Here is a 21,182-nt window from a genome sequence, read left to right on the forward strand (position 1 = left end):
GAATGCCGCCCGCGCCCACCGGCGGTAGGAGGTGCGGCCCCTCCGGAGCGAGGAACGGGGGTCGCGGCAGCGGGGGGCCGGGCCTGGGGAGGGGACGGGGTGGAAGGAATTGGAGCGTCAAAAAAGGTCGTTGGAACCGAGTTACTGATTAACTGGTCAGTAGCAGTTTGATGCTGACCGCTCCGGTGGCTGTAGGCGCTCGTGCTGAAGGTACGTAAGTAACGTAAGTAATTCTCTTACAAGGTTCCTAGGGGTCATGCCCGCTTACAGTGCCGCAGACGATGCTCTGACAACGAAGTTGGTGACTTTTTATGAGCATAAGAAGGATTCTTCCGTCCCGTCTCACCAAGCGACTGTCCTCTTACTTGACCCCAGAAACGGTTCTTTAAAAGCTGTGAGTTTCGTGCGTGCTTCTGTGTTCTTCTCTGTTAATGCTGTCAGTTCTCCCTTCTGGTTCTTAAAAGCAGGAACTGGTGTAAATTGGCCTGAGTTTACCTACATCATCAATGAAGATGTGTTTGTGCCAAATGAGGTTTTGGCCTAAAGCCTTATATCTTTCATACGTGTTAAACTGTGCTCTGTCTGCTCTTTACTGCTACTTGTGATTTGAAGGGAATCTGACTCACAGAGTGCCTGGAAGAGAGAAACGATCAGGAAAAGTTTACCTTGCATTTGAAAGGAAGAAAAAACTTTGCTGAGTAAAGAATTAAGCCCCTTAATTCATTTGTACGCTGTAGCTAATACACATTGAGGCAGGAGTGCCCCACTGTGTATGATACATATTAAAGGAATTCCGCGGTTCCCTGTCATCCTTTGTACAGACCAAGGCGGTGCAGGACCTGGGAACCACTGCCAGTTTGCACTGGTCCCTGGTCTTAGGGGAGTGCAAAGTATTGCAGTTACATCGATCTATTCCCTGCGTTGGAGAACCAGGGAAGCGCAGTGCGTGAAGAGCTGTGTGAGTTACGGCTGGCTCAGCTCTGACCAGTTTTCACTCCATTTGTGCTGGTGGAATGACGTGGAAGAACTGCAATAGACAGAGAATCTGCCCAGTTTAAACGTGATTTTATACGGTTCGTGGCTGCTATAATTACCAACTTTTATATTTTTATCTGTGCGTTGTAATATCATGTAATTCACAAATTGGATGGAAATGTTTGGTATTTACTCATGTTTTCAGTGTTCGTTTCAGTCTGATTTTTTTTTTTTTTTAAGGTCCTAGATGGCAGTGTCATTACAGCAAAACGAACAGCTGCAGTTTCTGCAATCGCTACCAAGGTATGTCTTCTGTTTCCTAAATCGGGACAGAATCAGTTAGTGGTGTTATATATAAAATAACTAGAGGGAATGATGTAAACAGCTTTCAGTGCATGTGAATTTTCATCAAATAGAGCTTTAAAATGAGATTTATGATAACATATGTATCTTCAGGGAAAACTTAAAAGTGCAATTTTCTGTTTTGATTGAGTGAGTCATGTCTGGCTTTAACACTTTGTGTGCGTGATTGGAGAAGGAATCTGAACTATGTTTTTGTGGCTTGTTCTGCGCGCTCCTCTGGGAATTTACTGAGGTGTATTCTTCTGTCATCGTCTTTCTTTTGTGCTTGTCTTAACGTGCTCCTTTATGGCTTTGAGTGATGCAGCTGTGGTGATAAAATCAGTTTTTGTTTAGATGTACGTTTTCTTTTGTCGGGCCAGGACAGGTGGGTTGCACTGGACCTGGAGAAAGAGGAAAAAGGCACATTTCCAGGGGGCAATGTGGGTCCTCTTAAGATAGATGATGCCCAGGATAGAGGGATGGCTTGTCCAGAGGTGGCTGGCTGTTTGTCAGTTTCTCTGTTGTCACTGGAAGATGTCCAGATAACTATCCCTGCCTACAGCCATAAACTTCAGTGTCTGAAGACAGGCGAGATGTATCTTGCTGTATGTTGCTCTACATCATTTCAATTTCAGTTGGAAATTGTTGGGTTTGAATTCTTTTTTTAAAACTATATTTGGCTGGGCTGCTAATAGTGGGAAGAGAGCAAGTCACCGTCCATTGCGCAGCGGGGTTTTAGTCTTCACCTCAAAGGATGAGGCAATCAGAAGGGGGCCAGAGCTGAAAAATACTTCTGTTTTTCACCCATCAGCTTTGCATTAGAGTGAAGGCTGATCTCACCACTTCGTTAGTGGCAGTCTTCATGCTAGTGTGACTCTATCCATGGCAATAGAGCTAAACTGACATAAAGTTGGAGTGAAGAACCTGTCCCCAAGAGCTTCCCCTGGTCCAAGGGACAGAACAATTTACAATGGATTCCTCAGACATGAGGTTATAGGACCTCATTCATCTCAGCCATTCTATACTCGGGCAGTTCTGACAGTTTTTACACAGTCAAGGCTCTGCTGGCCTCAAAGGAGCTTGGCTGCTGAAGGGACTTCAAGATCAAATCCTTCATTGTCGTCTGCTGTTTTGGGAAATTTTCAGGAGTGTTTGAGTTTAGGTCATAGTTGTCATCTTGTCCTCTTTATGGCATTTGCTTTTCAAAGGCCCATGCTTTTATGCAAGGAACCTTTGAAATCAGTGCTTCAGAGTCTTTGAAAGGAACATTAAAAAGAGTTCTTGCTACTGAAAAATAGGATCAATGAGATTTTTTTTCAATTTATTTGCAGCAGAAAAAGCATTGAGAGCCTAGACAATTCTGAAGCTTTTTATACAGAAGCAAGTGGCCACAGCAAATGCATAAACAAGACACAAGGATAGCTTAGGGCTGGACTCCAGCAGCCCTCTCTTCCCCTTTGCCAAGTACTGGGGAATCACAGGCAAGAACTAAACCAGAAAATGAAAGCAACCATAGAACTGAATTTTAATATTTGTTCCTCAGAACCATCCCTATTTTTACAGTGCCTGATGCATACATATGCATGACTCTTACAATGCCAAGATATGCTTGTGGTATGATTTATGGCTTCAGTGAATTGAAAAAGAAGTTTAGTTTGGGGCTACCAGGACCAGTTTACCCACACAACTACCACTTTCAGTACTGATAGCTTTTGGTATTATGAGCCCTGTTTTCAGCCAGCACAGAACATCAACACTATGGTTTTACACTTAATTAGTCACCTAGGTGTAATACATTATGCTAATATTAGAGTGTGCTGAGGCCCCAGAATTTGCATTGGCTCATGCTGTTGCATGTTAAGTCTGAATTTCAGGAGTCGGACAATTCAAAACCAGAATCAAGCCAAGATGTATTTTGGTGCTATTGACACTAGCTTTTGCATTTTAAAAAATTGTATATATAGTGGTAATTGAATATTGGTTTATGTTAATATGTATCAATACTAGCCTTTGCATAAAAACATTTTTTTGTTTAAAAGGACTAAGGATACGGCTTTCTTTTGTAGTATTTTGCTGTATATTTGTCATATCTGTTAATATATTGTCCTTTTTTTTTTTATATTTGATACTGTTTAGCTGTTAATGCCAGCTTTTGCAGAAGTGCTGTGCATTTTGGGAGCTGGTGTTCAAGCATATAGCCATTTTGATATCTTCACAGAGCTGTTCACATTTAAAGAGGTAATGGACACATCTTAACAGGATACATCTATTTTTCTCTATTATGTTTCAGGAGCACTTAATATAAATAGACCATACTACAGCCAATGAAGTTAAGGGGTTAATCATATTTTGATTCAGAATCCAAGAATACTCTGAACAGCTGTAGAATTTCTTGCTCAAATGTTGGCCTTTAAAAAAAACAAAAAAGGGGGGGGTGTGGAAACAAAGTCAAGTTTCAGATGGCTTTTTCTCTCTCTATGAGAAAATCCTACTGTGTATGCAATACTTTGATGAGCTTTCTGTGACTTTTCCTTAAATATATTTATTGGAAATATTTGTATTTTGTAAATACAGCTCTACAAGGAGCTGTTATTCTGGCATCACAAAACAGTCATTCAAATGTAGCTGCACACACATGAAATTTAGTCACTTGCATGACGAGAACATTAAAGGGGAAAAAAAACCCATGTTTAGGATACATGTAATTATCTACTGAAAACTGAAACAGTGTTCTGTTTCAGCAAGGAGAAATTCTCCAAGCTAATCTGTCTCTCTTTTTTTTTCCTTGAAGGTCAGGATATGGAATCGCACCAAAGAGAAAGCGGTGAAGTTTGCTAATTCAGTTAATGGTCCAGTGCAGGTCTGCTCTTCTGCTCAGGAGGCAGTTAGTGGGGCTGATGTGATTATAACAGTCACTATGGCAACAACACCAATTTTGTTTGGAGACTGGGTAAAGCCAGGTGCCCATATCAATGGTATGCTATGTTGTCATTTAAAGGATGTATTTATTATCACGTTGTTTAGCATCAAAAACTGTTGAAAAGCAACACTGTGCTTCTCAGAATGAATGTTCTTTCCATTTGGACTTTTCCCCTTTAGTGAGGACCACTTTTCCCAGCCCTGTCTTCCTGGTTTTCTAGAGCCAGAACTCCTGCATATTCCAGCACTGGATGTTTGCTAGAGCATGGGATATGCTTTTTTCCCTAGTGGTGCATCATCTTTGCTACCATGTTGTCACTTGATGCTCACCTTGCTCTCCGTTTAAATAATCCATACAAACATGTTATTTCCAAAGTGATTCCTGCTCATTCTGCTGTTTCCCTGGTAGTTGTCATCTTTTCTTCACAGTATTTTGTAAGCTCCTCTATTTGTTCCTTTTTGGGCTAGTCGTTGGGGGTTTTTGTTTGTTTGTTTTTTTTTTTTTACTTGAGTTAAAAATTCGCAATAACTGAGTTAAGAACTTCATAATTTGACCTCTAATTATGGTGAGGTTTGGGGGGCGTTTTTTTTTTGCCTGCCTTGTAATGATGTACCCCACTATTGTTTGGAGTCTCTGGACATGTCCCCATTTGTTTGTTTTATTAATTGTGGGCCTGGTTCAGATGACCTTGTGCACTTTCCAAATGGCATGGTAATAAGACAAAAGCGACTTGTCAAAGGGAACAATTTAAAGAAACGTCCCACGTTCCAGCAGCATCCTACCAATTTTTCAAACTCAGTTTAGTCCTTTGTCATTGAATGTTGTTGTCTGTGTTATGTCACAGCATGGAAGCCAGAAGTACAACCAAAATCAATTAAGGTCTACAGTCACTGAGGCAACACATACACCAAGACCCCTCTCCTTTCTTTGCCTTTTTTTTTTCTCTCCATTGAGGCATTTGTGCTGTTTGAAGAGACAGTCAAGCAACGGGGAATTTATTATTCCATAACAGTTGGACACTTTTAAAAAACATTTGACTACGGTATAACTGTTTTAGCCCATAACAGGTTGATAGTGGTCTTGCTATATTTGAAAAGTTAAGCTCCTTGATTTGTTTTCAGTTTCTCCTGATAAGTGAAAATCCATAACCTACTCAATTTGTACTGCTTATAAAGTTACAAGGAAATAATAGAAGGCTATAGGTTTAAAAATTCTAATTAGTAACATTGAGCTCTCTGCATGTGCAAGTCTTTGCAGCACAATATTTTGGTTCTTATTTGTCAGGATAATGGAGGGATTCTTCCAATCTTGTTTTTCTCTATAGATACATAACAAACACAGTCTGGATCAAATGAAAGGACTGTAAAATTCAGGGCATTTGGTAATGATCTGATGAAAGACAAGAGTACAAGAGATAATGGACAAAGGGAGATGATTTTCTTATGCCTCAGTTACCCAGAGTCTGCTGACAAGGATGTTCTACTGACAAATCAAATATTGAATGTTCTAGAGGAGCTGTATTAGGTGTTAGTTAACTCTGCTTAAAAAAATAAAAAGCAACAAAAACCTGTTAATTTGGCAGTCACAGAAACAGGTTACTGTTTGTCTGCAGAAGAGTTGTAGTCTTACCTTCCCTGAGTTGTGTCACCAAATGATCAAAGTTTATTGTAATGGTGCCTTCTGTAAGCAGAACAGAGTAATTATGTCACTTTTTTACTAGTGTCATTTTCAAGGCTCCTAGCAAAGGCTTGTTTGTTTTGTACCTATACATATCTTTACACTTCTTGTATTGGTATGAGATGACGAAGGGCTAAGCGGAGCTACCTCCCCTTCTCTTCTCTGCCGGCATTATTTGGAAGGAGCAGTTTGACTAGTGTACCAAAGAGGTGGAAACTGTGCCAGCAAAGAATCTCACTTCTGCTTCCTGAAGAGTTGCAGTTTAGTGCTTCAGCAGGTTGAAATGCAAAGGCCAATTGATTCCAGTTGTTCCGGCTCTGTTTATGGGGAATATAAGACTTTTGTTGGCAGCAGCATCTGCATGACTAGAGGTCAAGGGTGCTGTACATTTTAATGAGCTGTAATTTGGAGGGTTGGACCCAATGTCATCATTGACATCAGTGGAAATTTAGGGGGTTAGCACCTTACAGAAACGGGTCATGTATATGTCAGTGTTACAGCTGAGGTCAGGTTGAGAGAGATCCAGGCTTTTTCCCAGTTGCTCAGGCACATCCTATTTTTCTGTGTTGTATCAATCAACATGTCTCCAGTGCTAACATCAGATTGTTTGTGTATTACATTTCCACAATAACATCCATTGTTACTTCACACATGTCTTTTGGACAAAATGTGGTTTGAATTTGTTTTAAACATTCCTCCCAAGTTCACCAGTTTTGTTGTCTTAGCTGTTGGAGCAAGCAGACCAGACTGGAGAGAACTGGACGATGAACTGATGAAGAATTCAGTTCTGTTTGTGGATTCCAGAGAGGCTGCTCTTACAGAATCGGGAGATGTTATATTATCAGGGGTAAGGCTTTCTTAAATTAGGGACTTTATTTTTGTGGCAATTGGCTTGCGTTTGAAACAAGTTGGTACTAATGATGTGCTGCACTGAAACTTTTTAGAGCATCAGATGTATTCCAGGCACAGGCTGAAAGATAAGCTGGTTTCACACTGAGACTTCTATATATCTATGCCAAAACCATGCAACCTCTGTATCAACCATTACATGGCACCATATTACAGCAGCATGTTTTCAGCATTGGCCTTTGTGTACAATAACAAAGTATTGGTTTTGAAAGACCTACATTTCCTGCACTATTTGGTAATTATGTTAAATATTTTTCAAATCTATTTGTTAAAACTCGTAACTTTCTTCCCATAGTATTTCAGTGTGATTGACACGCACCAAACCTCTAGAGAATGGACGACAGAAGCCAAGCAGACAGACAGTGATCTGCAGAAATTTGACAGCAGGGACTCTTTTAGGTTTAATGGAGTGTTTTTTTCTCTTTTAATGTTTTTGCAGAACAAATATGGTTTCCACTTTTGAGGTTTAACATAAGAGGTCCAGATATGGTAAGGTGTGTGGAACCCCATGTGTTTTGCTGGATAAGTAACAAGCTATCCACTGTACTTACTTAGCAGTAACTGGAGGAGTTCTTTCTTTGGAAGTCACTCAGAAAAAAAGTTTTTCTCTTAATTATGTATGGATATTACGTTTTTGTATAAATATGTGTGTGTTTTACAGGCAGAGATTTTTGCTGAGCTGGGAGAGGTAGTGAAGGGTACGAAACCAGCCCTGCCTGAGAAAACAACAGTGTTTAAATCGTTGGGTAAGAACAACCCCTCCTGTGTACAAGTCTGACAGAAAACAATGCCTTGTTATTTATTAGGTCCTCCATGCGTGGGAAAGCTGCTGATCATCTTCAAAACTGCTGTGGCAATGCACTGTCCGGAAGAAACTAGAATGTGATTTGCATTTTTCCTTTTTATTTCCCTTCTTATTTATATCTAGCAGGACTGATGTAACGAAAAGTGATAGGAAAGCAAACTAACAATAGGAAGAAGTACACTTTCCATTTCACAATTGTTCAACACATGACTGCAGCGTTTATTAATACAGCTCCAACCCGAATGCCCTGCTGTTATGCCCCTGGAGTCTGTCTGACCTACAGACAATGTGGCAGTGTACTGTGGCGTTGGAGTTGATGTTTGGGGGGAAGGAGGTCCAAAAGGGCCAAGTTGTGATATGAACACTGAAAATTAGATTCATACTATTACATTAATTTCATATAGCACACCTAACAGTTACATGATGGCTATAAACTTTGAACATAACACTGTAGGTGCTTGGGATGGGGAATGATTCCCGTTCCATGTCCAGTTAGATAATTTCCTGAGTCCTTCTGTTCCCTTCTGAAGCTAAATTATTTTGTACAGCTGAAGAACTGTTTGAAGGTGACTTTAATTCTTTTTCAGGGATGGCAGTTGAAGATACAGTAGCAGCAAAATTTGTTTATGACTCATGGTCAGCTGGTAACTGAAGAGAGAAGTCTACAATGCCAATGAGGCCAAGAAAATTGTTTGCACTTAGTTTCCTTGGATCTTTTGTTAACAAGAAAGGCACCAATCCTATCTGAATGCGGCCCTTCTAGAACATTCAAGAATGAAAAGTAAAATTTCAGCAATAGACTAATTTCTACAGTTTTCTAATGGCACGTATTAGATACGTGCAGTATTACTAATAAATATCTCATGTAATGGCAAGTATTAGATGTTTGCAGTGATACTAACAAGGGTATTTTTACATATTTTGGTACAATTCTGGAATCGATGCCTTTCCTTCCTAATTATTTATGTAGCAGAAATCTGTGGGTATATTTTGTCTTTTTTAGAGAGGTGATTCATACTGGAGTAAAATATATCAGTTTGGAGAATGGACTCTGGCATCATAGTTACCTGTGATGGTACTTTAAACGCAACTGTGGGTTTCAGTGCTACACTGACAGTAACCTAGTCTTCAGTTTCTCCTGGGAACAGAGCCTGGCCCTGACTCCTGGACACCTCTTCTCTTCCAGCTCAGACTGGGATTTGGAAGTCACCAGCCTTACTTTCACCCCCCACGATCCCCTGTCTCTGCCCTCAGACCCAATAGTTTTTCATTTAAGAGCACACTCCTGAGTAGGAGTTTATGTAAATAATGATGCCTCCATGCAGTTAGATTTCTGTCTGTTTTTGTAAAAGACGTGGCTCAGGAAGACTTAGAGTGCAAAAAATCAGAGCTAATATTATGTACATTTTAACTGGGAGGAAACTATACTCAGTACCTCCCTTAGTACGTTCCTGGGTGGGATATTGCCATTTTCATATTGCAAGGAGTCGCCCAAAATGTGAGTTCTAAAAGTGCATTTTGATTTAACTTTTATCTATATTCTGTGGGGAGATTTTTTTATTGATCTATGGTGTTTTTAAGTACTTTTTCTAAGCTTCTTGAAGATTGGAACCATGCAAATTGATTTCAGTAGGATGAACTTCAAGTATACAGGCAAATATTTTCAGCTTGGCTGTACTATGCATCAATTGGTAACTGTTCTTTTATCCCAGCGGGTGTTTGCTGGGGCAAGAATTTCCATGATCCTTTCTTGGCGGAGGAACCCAGTGATGTTCTACATAAGGAAAAGTTCCAGTTTTGTGCTGTTATGCAACTGCCTTACAAAAGATTGAGCATCTGCTGAAAAATAGCTATTGCCCTGGAAACAAATTCCTGTCGCAGGCTAGAGTTTATTTCTACTTACATATTATTTCATGCAGGCTATTAAGTGTTTCTTCACTCTGTGGAAGAATTAGATGACGTGGTCATTCTATAATGATCCCAGTAGAATACAGCAGAGCAACAGGAAGGAGGTTCAGAAGCAGATAGTGTTAAAACCCTTGATGGTGCACAAGTAAGTATAGAAGAAGTTAATGAGTACAGTGCAGGTGTGAGGTAAATAATACTTCAAGTCATAAGCCTGGTGTAAACTAGTTGGAAAAAAAGTAGTAAGTGGCAGTTTGTAATTTGCAGAGTCTTGGCATGGAAGGGTACCAGACCAGTAAGTGAATAGGGCCAAAGGATGTGTTCGTGTGGATAGAAATCGAACTCCATTGACCTTGTTTATGTCGGCAGAAACAAGAACAGAAATTTCTCTATAAGCTTTTGCATTTTTTAACTGTAGCAAAATTACCCTTCTATTTTCACACGTGTTTTTTCTTCTGTGTCATTTCTGAAGTGGTCAGAAATGTATGTGTTGACTTAGTCTGTTACTTCAGCAATGGAGAACTCCACTAGTGTGAGACAAACGTGACAGCCATCAATGTTCCATAATTCAAGAACTGTATGGAAACTTGCACTTACTATTTATGACAATATTATCCCAGTTCTGTGCCTGTGTAAAACAAGGTTTGTAATTTGAAGTGAGACATAGTGTTTGGGAAGAAGACAAATACAGTTTATTTTCACATGTACTCTTCTACAGGCACTTTAAAAGTAGATGGAACTAGTCCAAAAACCTGGTTCTGAAAACCCACGGTGTTCTCTGCTTTCATTGGCAATAGGAGGTTCTGGGAGCCTGGCTTCAGCATTGTACCTCTGAATTCATGAAGATTTGATTCAATTACAGTGGGTGTTGCTTGGATGCCATCTTTAGATTTTTCTGAGGGGAAATAATAGCCTTAATTTCCATGTTTCCTTCTCTTACACAATTTCTTGACACTCTGATTTGTAACTTGCATTTATGTTAAAATTAAATAGATACTGCTGTTTGACTTTCATTTTGTTGTTCATTTTGTTTTGGGTGGGGGTGTTTGGTGTTTTTGGTTGGTTGGTTTTTTTTTTGAAGATGAGGAAGAAAGTATTCAAGTTGTTGCACTGACTACTCTCTCAGTAATGTGATCATTGAATGTAAAGGGGAAAATAAATTAAGACTGCTCTGCTCCACTGTGATACTCAGTTTTGCAGTCATTGTCCTGTGCTGCACGTTCCCTCCTCTTGATGTTTGTCCAGTGCAGAGTATTACATCATTAAGGAAGGAGAATCTTGTACTTGGCAGGGCTGTGGTCGTGTGAGATCCTATGGTTTCATGATTTGCGTTTGGATTGGGCTATAAGATTGCACGTGATACATAAAGTGCCTCCAACTGAACTGCGCTGTACAAACGTTACTAAGGAGTCAGATCTGGGATTCACTAATTTAGATACTTCACATTATAAAAGAAATAAAGGGGTCGGTGAAAAAATTTTGAAAACAGTAAAGCACGTAAGTGGAAAAAACTGAAATGTGAGTGTTAATTTTTATTATCCCCCCCCCCCCCCCCCCAGTTGTTCCACATGGCTGCTTTATACCAGAGGCCAATTTCCAGGACCACCCTGTAAGAAAGGACTAGTACTATTGCACTTTTTTAAAAGAAAATTTATTTTTAAAGGGTGTGTGTATATATGGGGTTGATTCAGTTGCCTAAAAATAGGTGACACGTGGGGTGCTCTGGGGCTTCTTATTCAGTCTCTAGATGCAGTTCCAGAAGGACAAGGAACTCCTTCCCATAGATCTTGTGCTGTATCTGCTAGCTCCACAGAGTTACTGCGCACACCTAAGGACATCCCAAAACATGCTGGATGCTTGTGACAAGTGAGTCGATCCGTTTATGTGCAGATAGTTTCTGCCATTATCCCTGGTTGCCAGAGGTCGCAGCAGTCAGGCAGATCTTCAGTGCAATTTAGGGATGCTTGGGGCCTGCCACAGAACTGCGGAAGCTGTTCTGTGATTATGGCAGTTACTGGGCAGGTCCTCCCTGAGTGACACCGCTCACTGATGTTTTGATGGTGTGTCGTGGGCAGGTCACAAGCATTTGGGCAGGTAAAGAACAGCAAATACATCAGTTACGTGACTGAGAATGATAGGATTTGACCCTTCAAAATCCACTCGTCATATGCCTTCAAATATGTAAGATTCATCATTTCCTTCTTGCTTTGTTACACATTTGGGAGTTTCTTGGCCAAAATGAAAACAACCCAGCAGGTTAATAACACAGAGTCTGGGGGGATGCGGTCTGATTTAATTACTGTGCTAAGCACCGCAGCCATTTAAGGTTGCACAGAACAGGACTCTGATGTGACTGCTTAATATAAGAAAATATCAACTGCTGAAGTACAGGAATCCAAGGAGGAAAGAATGCAGTATAAAGTCCAGCCAAGAAAAGGGGTTATAATATACAAATCAAAGTAACAAGAAGAAGATGTGGAAAGAAGGAAGCGTGAAAAAACAGATTATTAACTAGGATTAGTATCCACAAATGCAGTATACCCCTAAGGAAAAAATCGTAGCTGACTAATGGAAAGCTATAACAAGAGATTTAAAGATAAAAGTCCTGCTAATAATTGTGCCTCTAAAATCTGAGATCTTAGCCAGAGCAAGACTGCTGCAAGCACCTTATTAGATTCACAAAACTCCACAGGAGTGATTAATTCATATCAGATAGTGCCGTCTTCCTAAGGGAACAGGCTCGAGAGAGACGAAGGGGACCCTGCTGTGAATGCCTCCAGATAGACTGTAAAGAACAGGAGCTGCCACAGAAGCACAGCCTCATTTTCTTTCTCTTTTCATGAGCTGGGTGTGTGGGTTACATGCAGTTTTCAGGCTGAGGCTGCCAACAACCGACAGAAAATGCTGGGTGATAAGAGTCCTGGTTTCTGGGACTTCACATGGCAAATGCACCCTATAGGAACCAAGCTGAGGATATACCAAAACAGATCAAAAATGTTGAAAATAAAACCTCAGCTTCTTGTAGTTAAAAGTATTGCAGTCTTGATGCCATTTAGGACATGATGGGTGCTGGCAACTGGGTCCAGTCTAATGAGACGAGAGAAAAGTATATACAACTCACACCGAACATCTCCTGGCAAGGTACTTCATATATTTTTAAATTAATATCAATACAGTAGCAAAACACTTTACTGACAAGAACACGAAACTTGCTGTAAATTAGTCTTATTTACATTCATTCAGAGGCTACTAGAGTCGATAAGTCATAGCCGAAATGAAGATGCAGATGCTATTTCTAACATATCATCGGTACCAGGAAGGGCGGTTTGTAGCAGTCTAACAGAAGCGAATGGAAAAAACTCAAAGCTCTCAAGCTTTGGGAATGCTCTTTGCGTTGTGGTTTTGGGGAAGAAGGGAAGGGCTTTACTAAGGAATGTAGTGTGGCTGGCCTTCACTAATATTTTAAGTTACTCCAACGAGAAGAAACCCAATCTCCATAAACAGTGCTGGGAGAAAAAGGTTTAAATCTATAGCTTTCGGGTTTTTTACCTTCACATTCTTAATTTTTGGCAGAATATGCTTGAATTAATATCCTGTGCACCACAGCCATCTATCCAGAGAGAAAAATCTTTGTCCTTGCTGTACTTTCTAAAGCAATTGGTAACCTCTCTGCCTTTTGCTTTAGCAGGCATCTGAAAAGAATTGCATGTGCTTTGGAAAGAGGAAAAGAATTAATCAGTGTGCAGGTTACAGCAACAGGTACATTAATTTATAAGCAAGTATCTACAGCCTTTCCAGGGTTCTTGAGTGCTTGTTTTCTTTTATTCATGGCACTCAGGACTTTCTTTCTTGGCCCAAGCTCCATCTGAATGCTCTGTAGATCTTCATCAGAACATAGCATCAGGGCATCTAAATCAATTTTTTCCCTCATGAAGACTGGAAGAAACTCATCCAGCATCTGTGATGCCAGAAATACCTCAAGTGGCGAGTTCTCTGCTTCCTCGTCATCCCAAATAACTTCTTCCTCATGCCAAGGGATATCAGCACCATTTTCAGCACCATCTTCCCTGCCGTTCTCAGCATTTTCGTACTGAAAGAGCTCACTGGACATTTTAAAGCTTATACCTTCCTTCTCAGAAGACACAATTCCAGGATTTACATCTGCAGCCAAATTCCTTCCAAATACAATCTTGCCGAGACCTGGCCGCTTAAAAATGGAGAGCTGACTGTCATTATCAGAAAAGTGTTTCTCTCCGAGGTCATTCAGTAATTCATCCTCCTCCTCTTTCTCATCGAACAAATGCATCACGGTTCTCCTACCCGTACCATTCTCTTGGTCACTGCTTTGTGTTTCCTGGCTTCTTGTGCTGCCAGCTGTCTTTTTTGCCTTCAGTTTGAAGGTATCTTTCAGATTTTTGGAGAAAGGACTTGTTGTATTTGAAGCAAAGAGACCAGGCAACTTTACTCTGGAGTGTGTCCCTCTGGAAGAATTTACTGTGCCAACCTTTTCTTTTATATAATTCTGGTTCATTTCATGCTGGTGTTTCTCTTGGCGCTTCTCACATTCCTTGATTTGTTTCTCCACATTCCTCTGGGCTTGCGCTTTGAGTTTGGAGACCTTCTTTGGGTTCAGGATGTTCTGCTCGGTGGCAGCTTTGTCCAGGATTCGGACACATTCATTGCGGTCTCTGCTGGCAGCCACCTCCAGGGGAGTGCGGAGGTCATTGTCCAGAGCGAATATATTGGCACCGAAGTTGATCAAAAAAGAAACACAATGGATATGACCATTGCAAGCGGCGTGGTGGAGAGGAGTGTTCCCCCAGATGTCACATTTGTCTGGATCACCTCTGAGAAGGAAAATAGCATACAGTGAGCTGGACATACCCAAGCATAGCACTGCAGTGGGATTGAACAGATACTAAATGTTTAGCTCAGCTTTGCTTTGAGGGGTACAGCCCAATGAAAATGAGTCGGCTTAGCTCCATCCTCCCGAATGGTGCTGCACTTACTTGCACGAGCACTGAGTTTTCCTCTGTGTGTGGCATAAGCTCTAACTCCTGCCTGTCTGTGGACTCAGGCTTCAACTTATACTCATTGAAATTAATGGCAAAATTGTTTCAATAGCTTTTGGGTGGAATATTTTAAAGGCTTTTTGGTGACTCTTCCCTTTTGCATGTCAAATGCAGGGACAATATTAGGAGGATTCTTCACTGGCCACAGTGATACATATTTAATGAGCCCATGCAGTAACGTTTTTGGTAGGTGATAGGTAAATGATTAGGAGTAAAGCCCTGATTACACATTTGTCTCCATTGCTATTAGATTAAGCTCAGATAGATGCTGTTGTTTTTCTTCAGCTCTTTTGTTCTCCTTCAGCTGCTTTTGCTCATGGGGTTTGAAAAGCAGAAGCTCATTTGAAAATAAAATACCACGTCTTTTCAATTGAATTTAAAGCCAGTGAAAAGTATTGCTTTCTTTTTAACTCTTGCACTGACTTCACACTGAACTGCTGCCTGCAGATGAGAATCGGCTTGAATCTTTTAATTCATATTTGGCAGGATCAACATTAGCAATGGTTCAGAACAGAGCTTGAGCCGTCTGTGACCGATAACCAAGGCAGCCACAGTAGCCCAAAACCTTTAATAACTTCAGAGCCAGGGGCCAAATTTACAAGGAGAATTTCTACTCGTGGGAGTTTAAGCATTTCAATGTTTTGGAGATTTGTTCCACGGCAGCTGTACTACGAATGAAATGGTACATCCTATCACAAAATCTCCTTCAAGCATTGATCTCTGGCTTTGAGTAACTCTGAAGAAAAGCACTAACATATTTGTTGAGGGCCAAATCTGAAAACATCCTTCAGCCTGAAATGCCACAGGCAAGAGAGAGGTCGGGGGTCCCTGCAGAGCTGAGACACGGAGCTGCTCGCGTTGAGAAACAATGGCAAGTCTGAGCATGCCAGGCTGCGAGACCGCAGGCATTTCTACAAGGAGCTTGCAGCTGAGGATCAAAGTTTCTCCACTTAGACATATGGAAACCATGTGTACGTATTTCTGCTTTTGTGGCTCTGCCCTGGGGAATTGCCTGACTGCGGCTGGGCGTGCCAGATTCCTTAATTCCCACATGAGCCAACAGGCTGCATTATCCCGAGCCTTGGGACTGCCTGGTCGTCCATCCTCCTCCAGGTTACTTTATAGCTGTTTGTGGCCTCTTTTCCCTGTGGAGCCTGCCAGCCTTGGAGCCCCAAACAACTGACAAACTAGACTGTCTGTTCCCAGCTCAGTGGGAGTTTGGGTAAGGTTTACATCTACTTTGGGTTCTCATACTCCCCTTTTCCCTGCTTTCCCAAGAAAGAGGCTCACACAAAAGGGAGGAGATCTGCTATTTGGTCTTGCCTTTATTCATGTACCTGCAAAGCAAACAGAGAAAACGTCTCCTGATGCGGGGAAGATAAACTATTTCAAGATGAAAGGGGTTTATTGTTAGCATTGCTACGTTTTCCAAGGGCTGAATGTGTTGCAAGCTTGAGAGTCCTAAAATCTGCAACCACTCTGAAGAAAACCATCCTGTATCTCAGTGCCTTTGTCAGGAAACCTCTTCAAGGAAAGGATGAATTTGTCAAAAATATTTAAAATATTTTTTCACAAGAAAACATTAACTGACTGCAGAACAGATTGAATGTCTTCCAAAATTCAGCTTCTCCCAAGAAAACCAGTGAGACTACAACCGTATCTCTGGCAGCCCCAGTTTGCTGATCGTGTCAAGAAATCTTGGATTAAAATAGAGGTGAATGCATATGTTTGAAGATTTTGAGGGCAATACTGTCCCAAAGCTGTCCTCTACCAAGAAAAAGAGTTAGAAATACATTAAATAACAGATACATAGAAATTCTGATCTTTGTGTCACCTTCTGTGACTTCTATCAGCTTATATGGTAAAAGACATATTTTTCACTCAAATTTTGAAAAAAATTATTTTGTTATTTGTTCCTTAGCTAGTTGTTCTGTCTTCTAGGTGTTCAGGGACAAACCTTTATTGACTCTAGATATTTCCTTGGAGCTGCCTTAATTATACGAGTTGAAAAATTGTCAATCTAGTTTTGCTTCTCCTGGGGACACAGCAATAACCATGAAGTCCAAAGGTCTTTTTTATTGTGTTATTACAGCCGCACCTGAGCTCAATGAGCTATAAAGCAAATCTATGAAAAGCCTATTTTTATTCCATATTTTCAATTCCATTTTTAATAAAAGAAAACTCAGATACATCCAAATAGTTATTCAACTTTTCCCTCCAATCTTCTTTAAACTATTATGATTGAAAATACAGGTCAACTTAATCTTCATCTCAGCCCAGAAAGACTATTTTATTAACTGTATCTCTACACAAGAGCAGATTTTCTTTTATTAGATCTTATTACACAATCACACTTAAAAGGTAGGCTCCAAGCAAGAGAGTACATAGGGTGGGGAGGTAATTACCATTTCAATAATACATTTTAAGCATGTACTACATTTAAATGATACCAAATGGAAATATTACTATTAGAAAATAAACCTGTAGAAAACCATCCTTTACTTTTTTCTTTTTTTTTTTCCAGTTTTGCAAGTATTGTACCCCAGCTTCTGAAACAGAATATTTTTATCATGATGGTAGTTGCTAATACTATAAAAAGCAGAGAAATAACAATTTTAGATGTTACTGTCTCAAAAGTATTGGTTGTGACTTGCCTCTGGAAAGCCTTAAACCTTCACATGTGTCTACTAACTGCACTTTGGAAGCAAATGGGAGAGATTTTTTGCTAAAAATGTTTCAAACAATGCATTTCTCTAGAGCCAGTTTCAAAGATATGTTATCACCAAAGGCTGTCGGCCAACTTTTCCTCCATTACAGCGAGGTGAGGTCCCAGGGGCCTGCTCCTACTAACTGCTCCCTGCAGACTCCGTATATGAGACGGTCCCGCTGATGTCAATGCAGCTTCACCGACTGCACGTACAGACCTGCTGGCAGGTTCTGGGCCATTGCAAATGAAGAGAAAGAATTCTTGGCAATGCATTGAAAGAAATGACCGTGCTTTCAGCTTTTTGGGTGTGAGGTCATCGGGGCATTAGAAAAATGATGCACTAATTACAGTTTTAAGCCACAAGTTTTAAGCAATGGAGGCTGATTGACTTACCCCCTCCGACATATGACTTCCAGAGCTTCTAGATACCCATGGTATGCTGCCAGAAGGGTGGGTGTCATCCCGGCTTCATCTGAAGTATTGAGGTCTTTCCTAGTGGCTTCTTTCAGGAGGTCCAAATTGCCGTCAGCTGCTGCTTTGTGATACCTGCTGGACATTTTCAGTAACTTCTGGTTTCCCAAAGCAGCTCTGAACAATATCCAGACTGTACAGTCACCCTTCCATTACAGGCATAGTTCATTAATGATTACAAGTTGAGACGTCCCCGTGAAGTTGGAAATGAGGAGGCAAAGTTCATCCTAGCAGAAACTTATCTGGACCTCTGCATAGGTAATAAGGCAATGGTGTGGTAAATGCTTTCATTTTCTGGAAGGTGGCTCTGCCTTTTACCATTCATTGCATATTTGACTATTTAAACATAGAGGGGATTCATTCATCTTCTCTGTGTCTTTGCCTAACTGTTCTGGGAAAACTTCAAAAGGACCGTGAACTTCAAAAAAGACTTCAAAAACTTCAAAAAACCTTCAAAAGTCCATGAATGTCAGTATGACCGGATTTCACCCAAAGTAATAAAGTATCCCTGAGTTTTGATAGGATGAAATGCATAAGCAGTTACCTTTACTGGTGAAGTCCTTTGTAACCTATCATTTATTGGGTTGCTGCATTTAAAAACAAGCCTCTCCCCTGCCAAACCAGGCACATCCATGAAGCCGTTTCATGTACACAGATTGATGTGCGGATGGAAACAGGCCTGTCGGGACCAGGGTGGTGTTCAGATAAAACCACCAGCAGGTCCGCAAGTCACAGCAGGCAAAACCACAGCCTAGTGTGTGATCCTTTTAACCGCAAATTGCATTTCATCAGAGGATCTTAAGGCACTTGGCAAATATAAATTCAACTAACACGTATTGTAATCTCTGTTTTAGGTGCAAAAAACGTGCAGGATTTCCTCAGGAGAGCATAGGGAATTCAAGAAATGGAAACACGATGGGCCTGAACCCACTGCCCCAGCCTGGGCACTGTCGTCCTCACCTGGGAACAGATGGGTCCTGTCCCCATCTCACATAACCACTTCTCGCTTTAGAAATTATTTCCCCTGATTTCAGTGGTGTTAAGTGTTACCTCTATGAGTAGAAGCTTATAGAATTAGACCATAATTCTAATTTTTAGGTTCAAAAGAATTACTAAGAGAAAACCATGTAAAAGGTCAGTTTTAAAACAGTAGCTGAGAAGAAATCAGTAAGCTTTCTGCTGCTTAATAAAATGCTTATTCTGGTCACATTCACAACAGCTGCCAGATAAATGTTACTTTTTTGTCAAGCTCTTTTCTATGACTAACTGAATCAACCTATATCTTAGAGAATCTAGCCTCAGCAATTAGCAGTGAGGTTTTGTTGCTTATTATGCCCCTGATACAGAAGCAGTAGCGATTACAAACCAACTCATTGTCCAGAGTTGGTGCAATTACTGAATGGAGTGCCACCTCATTTACTTCCCACAATGCCACCCATGTAATACACCGGAGACCTCTCCAAATGGGCTTTCTCTCTTAATTATTTTCTCAGACAGGGATTGAAGAGCTCTTCAGGACCAAACTTGTACCAACATTTTCCTCCATGAGGGCAAGGAGAGTCAGTCAGGTCCTGTGACAGGTTTGAATCTTTGAATAGACAAGTCTGGGTAGGAGTAAACTAAAGCCCTGGTTTTCCTTCACGTCCTCCACAGGCACAGCCATCCCCAGTGCCATCCTGTCTTCTCAGGGCAGCGAGGAAGGGCTGTGCTTCACCCTCGCCACCTCCATCCCTGCATTAGAAGACAGTTTTAACCTCAACCCTTTTTCAAGTTCCCTGCATTGCCATTAATACTTTTCTAATAAAAAATGCAGTCACTTATTCCGTTTTCTATTTAACCAGGCTCGGCACTGAGTTAAATTTATGGCTACTAGAAAAAAACTAGCTGTTGCAGAGCAAAGGCAGGTAATACATATATTTTTTAATGTATATATTAGATTAGCTGTTTCTTGATACCACTGAATTTTATTTCCTTTTCTAGGTAGTGTAAGCTTTTTTACTCTCAGAAGTGTAAAATGGTCACCAAGGCACATACTGCATATGCATCCAGTGCCTGGTAGAGGAGAGGAGACAGCATTTTTCTTGTACATTGACATTTTGCATTGTTAGCTACACCCATGAAAGTGAGTTGGTGGCAGAAGAGACCTTTTCATTTTTCAATATTATTGATTTCTACTACAGAATTACATTCGATTGCTTTTCTGTTAATTAATTCAGCACACAAAGTGTTCATATCAGCGTGATTTTTATCATCTAACATCTGAAAATACTGATTTTAAAAGAAAATTACTCTGTATGATGCTAAGTGGGAAACTATTGTTCCAAGTTTTAATTAGAGGCTAAGCAAAACCCATCTCAATTGGAGAGAAGCTCCGGGACTTTGCAAGCTTTATTATTACTTATGTCAGAAAAGTGGGCATCACTAAAAAGAAAGAAAAAAGAAAAGACCAAACAAAATCTCCATCTGTTTCTAAACTCCTGATATTTGTTCATCTTTGTCCCATCCAAAAACCTCAACTTAAAATGCGATAAATGATTCAACATCAAATGAGGTAAATTTCTCAGCCTGAATGGAGATTTTTCTTTTGAGACTAAAGCTCAAAATTGTGAACTTTTTAAACTCCACGAGTAGTTAGAATGAAGCTTTTCTTTTGGGGTTTGAAAAGAACTTCAAACCCATTCTACTTCTAATTGAAATGTCTTACCAGGCTCAGGAGAAACACTGTTGTGATGGTACGTGGTGTTGTAAGCTAATGAATTATTCAACAAGCTGTTTTGATTTGTTACTGGATTTTGCTATGTCTCTGGTTATTGCTCTATTTTTTTGAGAACTATCTTAAATAAAATATAACAAGTTAAACAGACTATTTGGATTGAAAGACTACAGCATCATTAGTTATGTTGTTCTACATAACTCAGAGTCTGGTCTGAACAGCGATGTTGTTGTGCCATCTGTTTTGCATGAGGTATTATCCAGCACAACATTTCCTCATTGCAACTTTTATAAGCACCAAATGTGGTATGGTAAAGGCCATACGAGGGGAGGCAAGTAAGTCTCCGCTTGTCTAATGAGATCCTTGGAACAAACGGGCTTAGAGAATAATGAAATTAGTCACACAGGGTAATTGTGGCTACACAATTCAGAGATGACGACAACATTTAAACAACAATAAAAGCTTATTTCTTCACTCCTTAGAGAGGCAAAACTGCTCTGCCCAAGGACACTGTTGCTGGACGTCCTCTTGAGCAGCCCTGTTCCCACGGCGAGGTTGAGTGTGACCCATGCCGGTGCTGCCCGAGACCCATCCTGATGTGATCTTTGCTCAGGTGTAACCGTGCTCGACTAGGGGATCCAAGGGCAGCCCTCGCAGTCTGCCTGCACGCGTCATTTCGGGAGCGA

The 21,182-nt window shown here is 40.6% G+C and overlaps 3 protein-coding genes across 3 annotated transcripts in view; 1 reads left to right on the forward strand and 2 right to left on the reverse strand.

Moving 5' to 3' along the window:
• Nucleotides 1-258, reverse strand: part of LOC103915049 (cytochrome b-c1 complex subunit 2, mitochondrial) — a 14,067-nt gene extending 13,809 nt beyond the window's left edge. The window contains exon 1 of the mRNA XM_009321795.1: nt 241-258. Within this exon, the coding sequence (XP_009320070.1) occupies nt 241-258 (18 nt within the window). The remainder of the gene's footprint in view (nt 1-240) is intronic.
• Nucleotides 251-10,530, forward strand: CRYM (crystallin, mu). Its single transcript, XM_009321788.1, has 7 exons — nt 251-394; nt 1,216-1,278; nt 3,454-3,555; nt 4,109-4,292; nt 6,640-6,761; nt 7,485-7,569; nt 8,216-10,530. The coding sequence occupies exons 1-7, from the start codon at nt 257-259 to the stop codon at nt 8,278-8,280; spliced, it is 759 nt and encodes a 252-aa protein (XP_009320063.1). The 5' UTR covers nt 251-256; the 3' UTR covers nt 8,281-10,530.
• A 2,772-nt stretch (nt 10,531-13,302) lies between these two features.
• Nucleotides 13,303-17,869, reverse strand: ANKS4B (ankyrin repeat and sterile alpha motif domain containing 4B). Its single transcript, XM_009321789.1, has 2 exons — nt 17,706-17,869; nt 13,303-14,380 (listed from the first exon to the last, which is right to left on the reverse strand). Exons 1-2 carry the CDS (start codon nt 17,867-17,869, stop codon nt 13,303-13,305), a joined length of 1,242 nt encoding a protein of 413 aa, XP_009320064.1.
• Between the last annotated feature and the right edge of the window lie 3,313 nt (nt 17,870-21,182).

The sequence above is a fragment of the Pygoscelis adeliae genome, unplaced genomic scaffold (assembly GCF_000699105.1).
Source record: "Pygoscelis adeliae isolate BGI_AS28 unplaced genomic scaffold, ASM69910v1 Scaffold234, whole genome shotgun sequence".
Lineage (NCBI taxonomy): Eukaryota > Metazoa > Chordata > Aves > Sphenisciformes > Spheniscidae > Pygoscelis > Pygoscelis adeliae.

Coding starts and splice junctions, on each gene's coding strand:
- CRYM (XM_009321788.1), top strand. CDS start 257: ATGCCCGCTTACAGTGCCGCAGACGATGCTCTGACAACGAAGTTGGTG. Junction 6,762..7,484: donor GAGATGTTATATTATCAGGG/GTAAGGCTTTCT, acceptor TGTGTTTTACAG/GCAGAGATTTTTGCTGAGCT. Junction 7,570..8,215: donor AACAGTGTTTAAATCGTTGG/GTAAGAACAACC, acceptor ATTCTTTTTCAG/GGATGGCAGTTGAAGATACA.
- ANKS4B (XM_009321789.1), bottom strand. CDS start 17,869: ATGTCCAGCAGGTATCACAAAGCAGCAGCTGACGGCAATTTGGACCTC. Junction 14,381..17,705: donor GAAGTCATATGTCGGAGGGG/GTAAGTCAATCA, acceptor TTTCCTTCTCAG/AGGTGATCCAGACAAATGTG.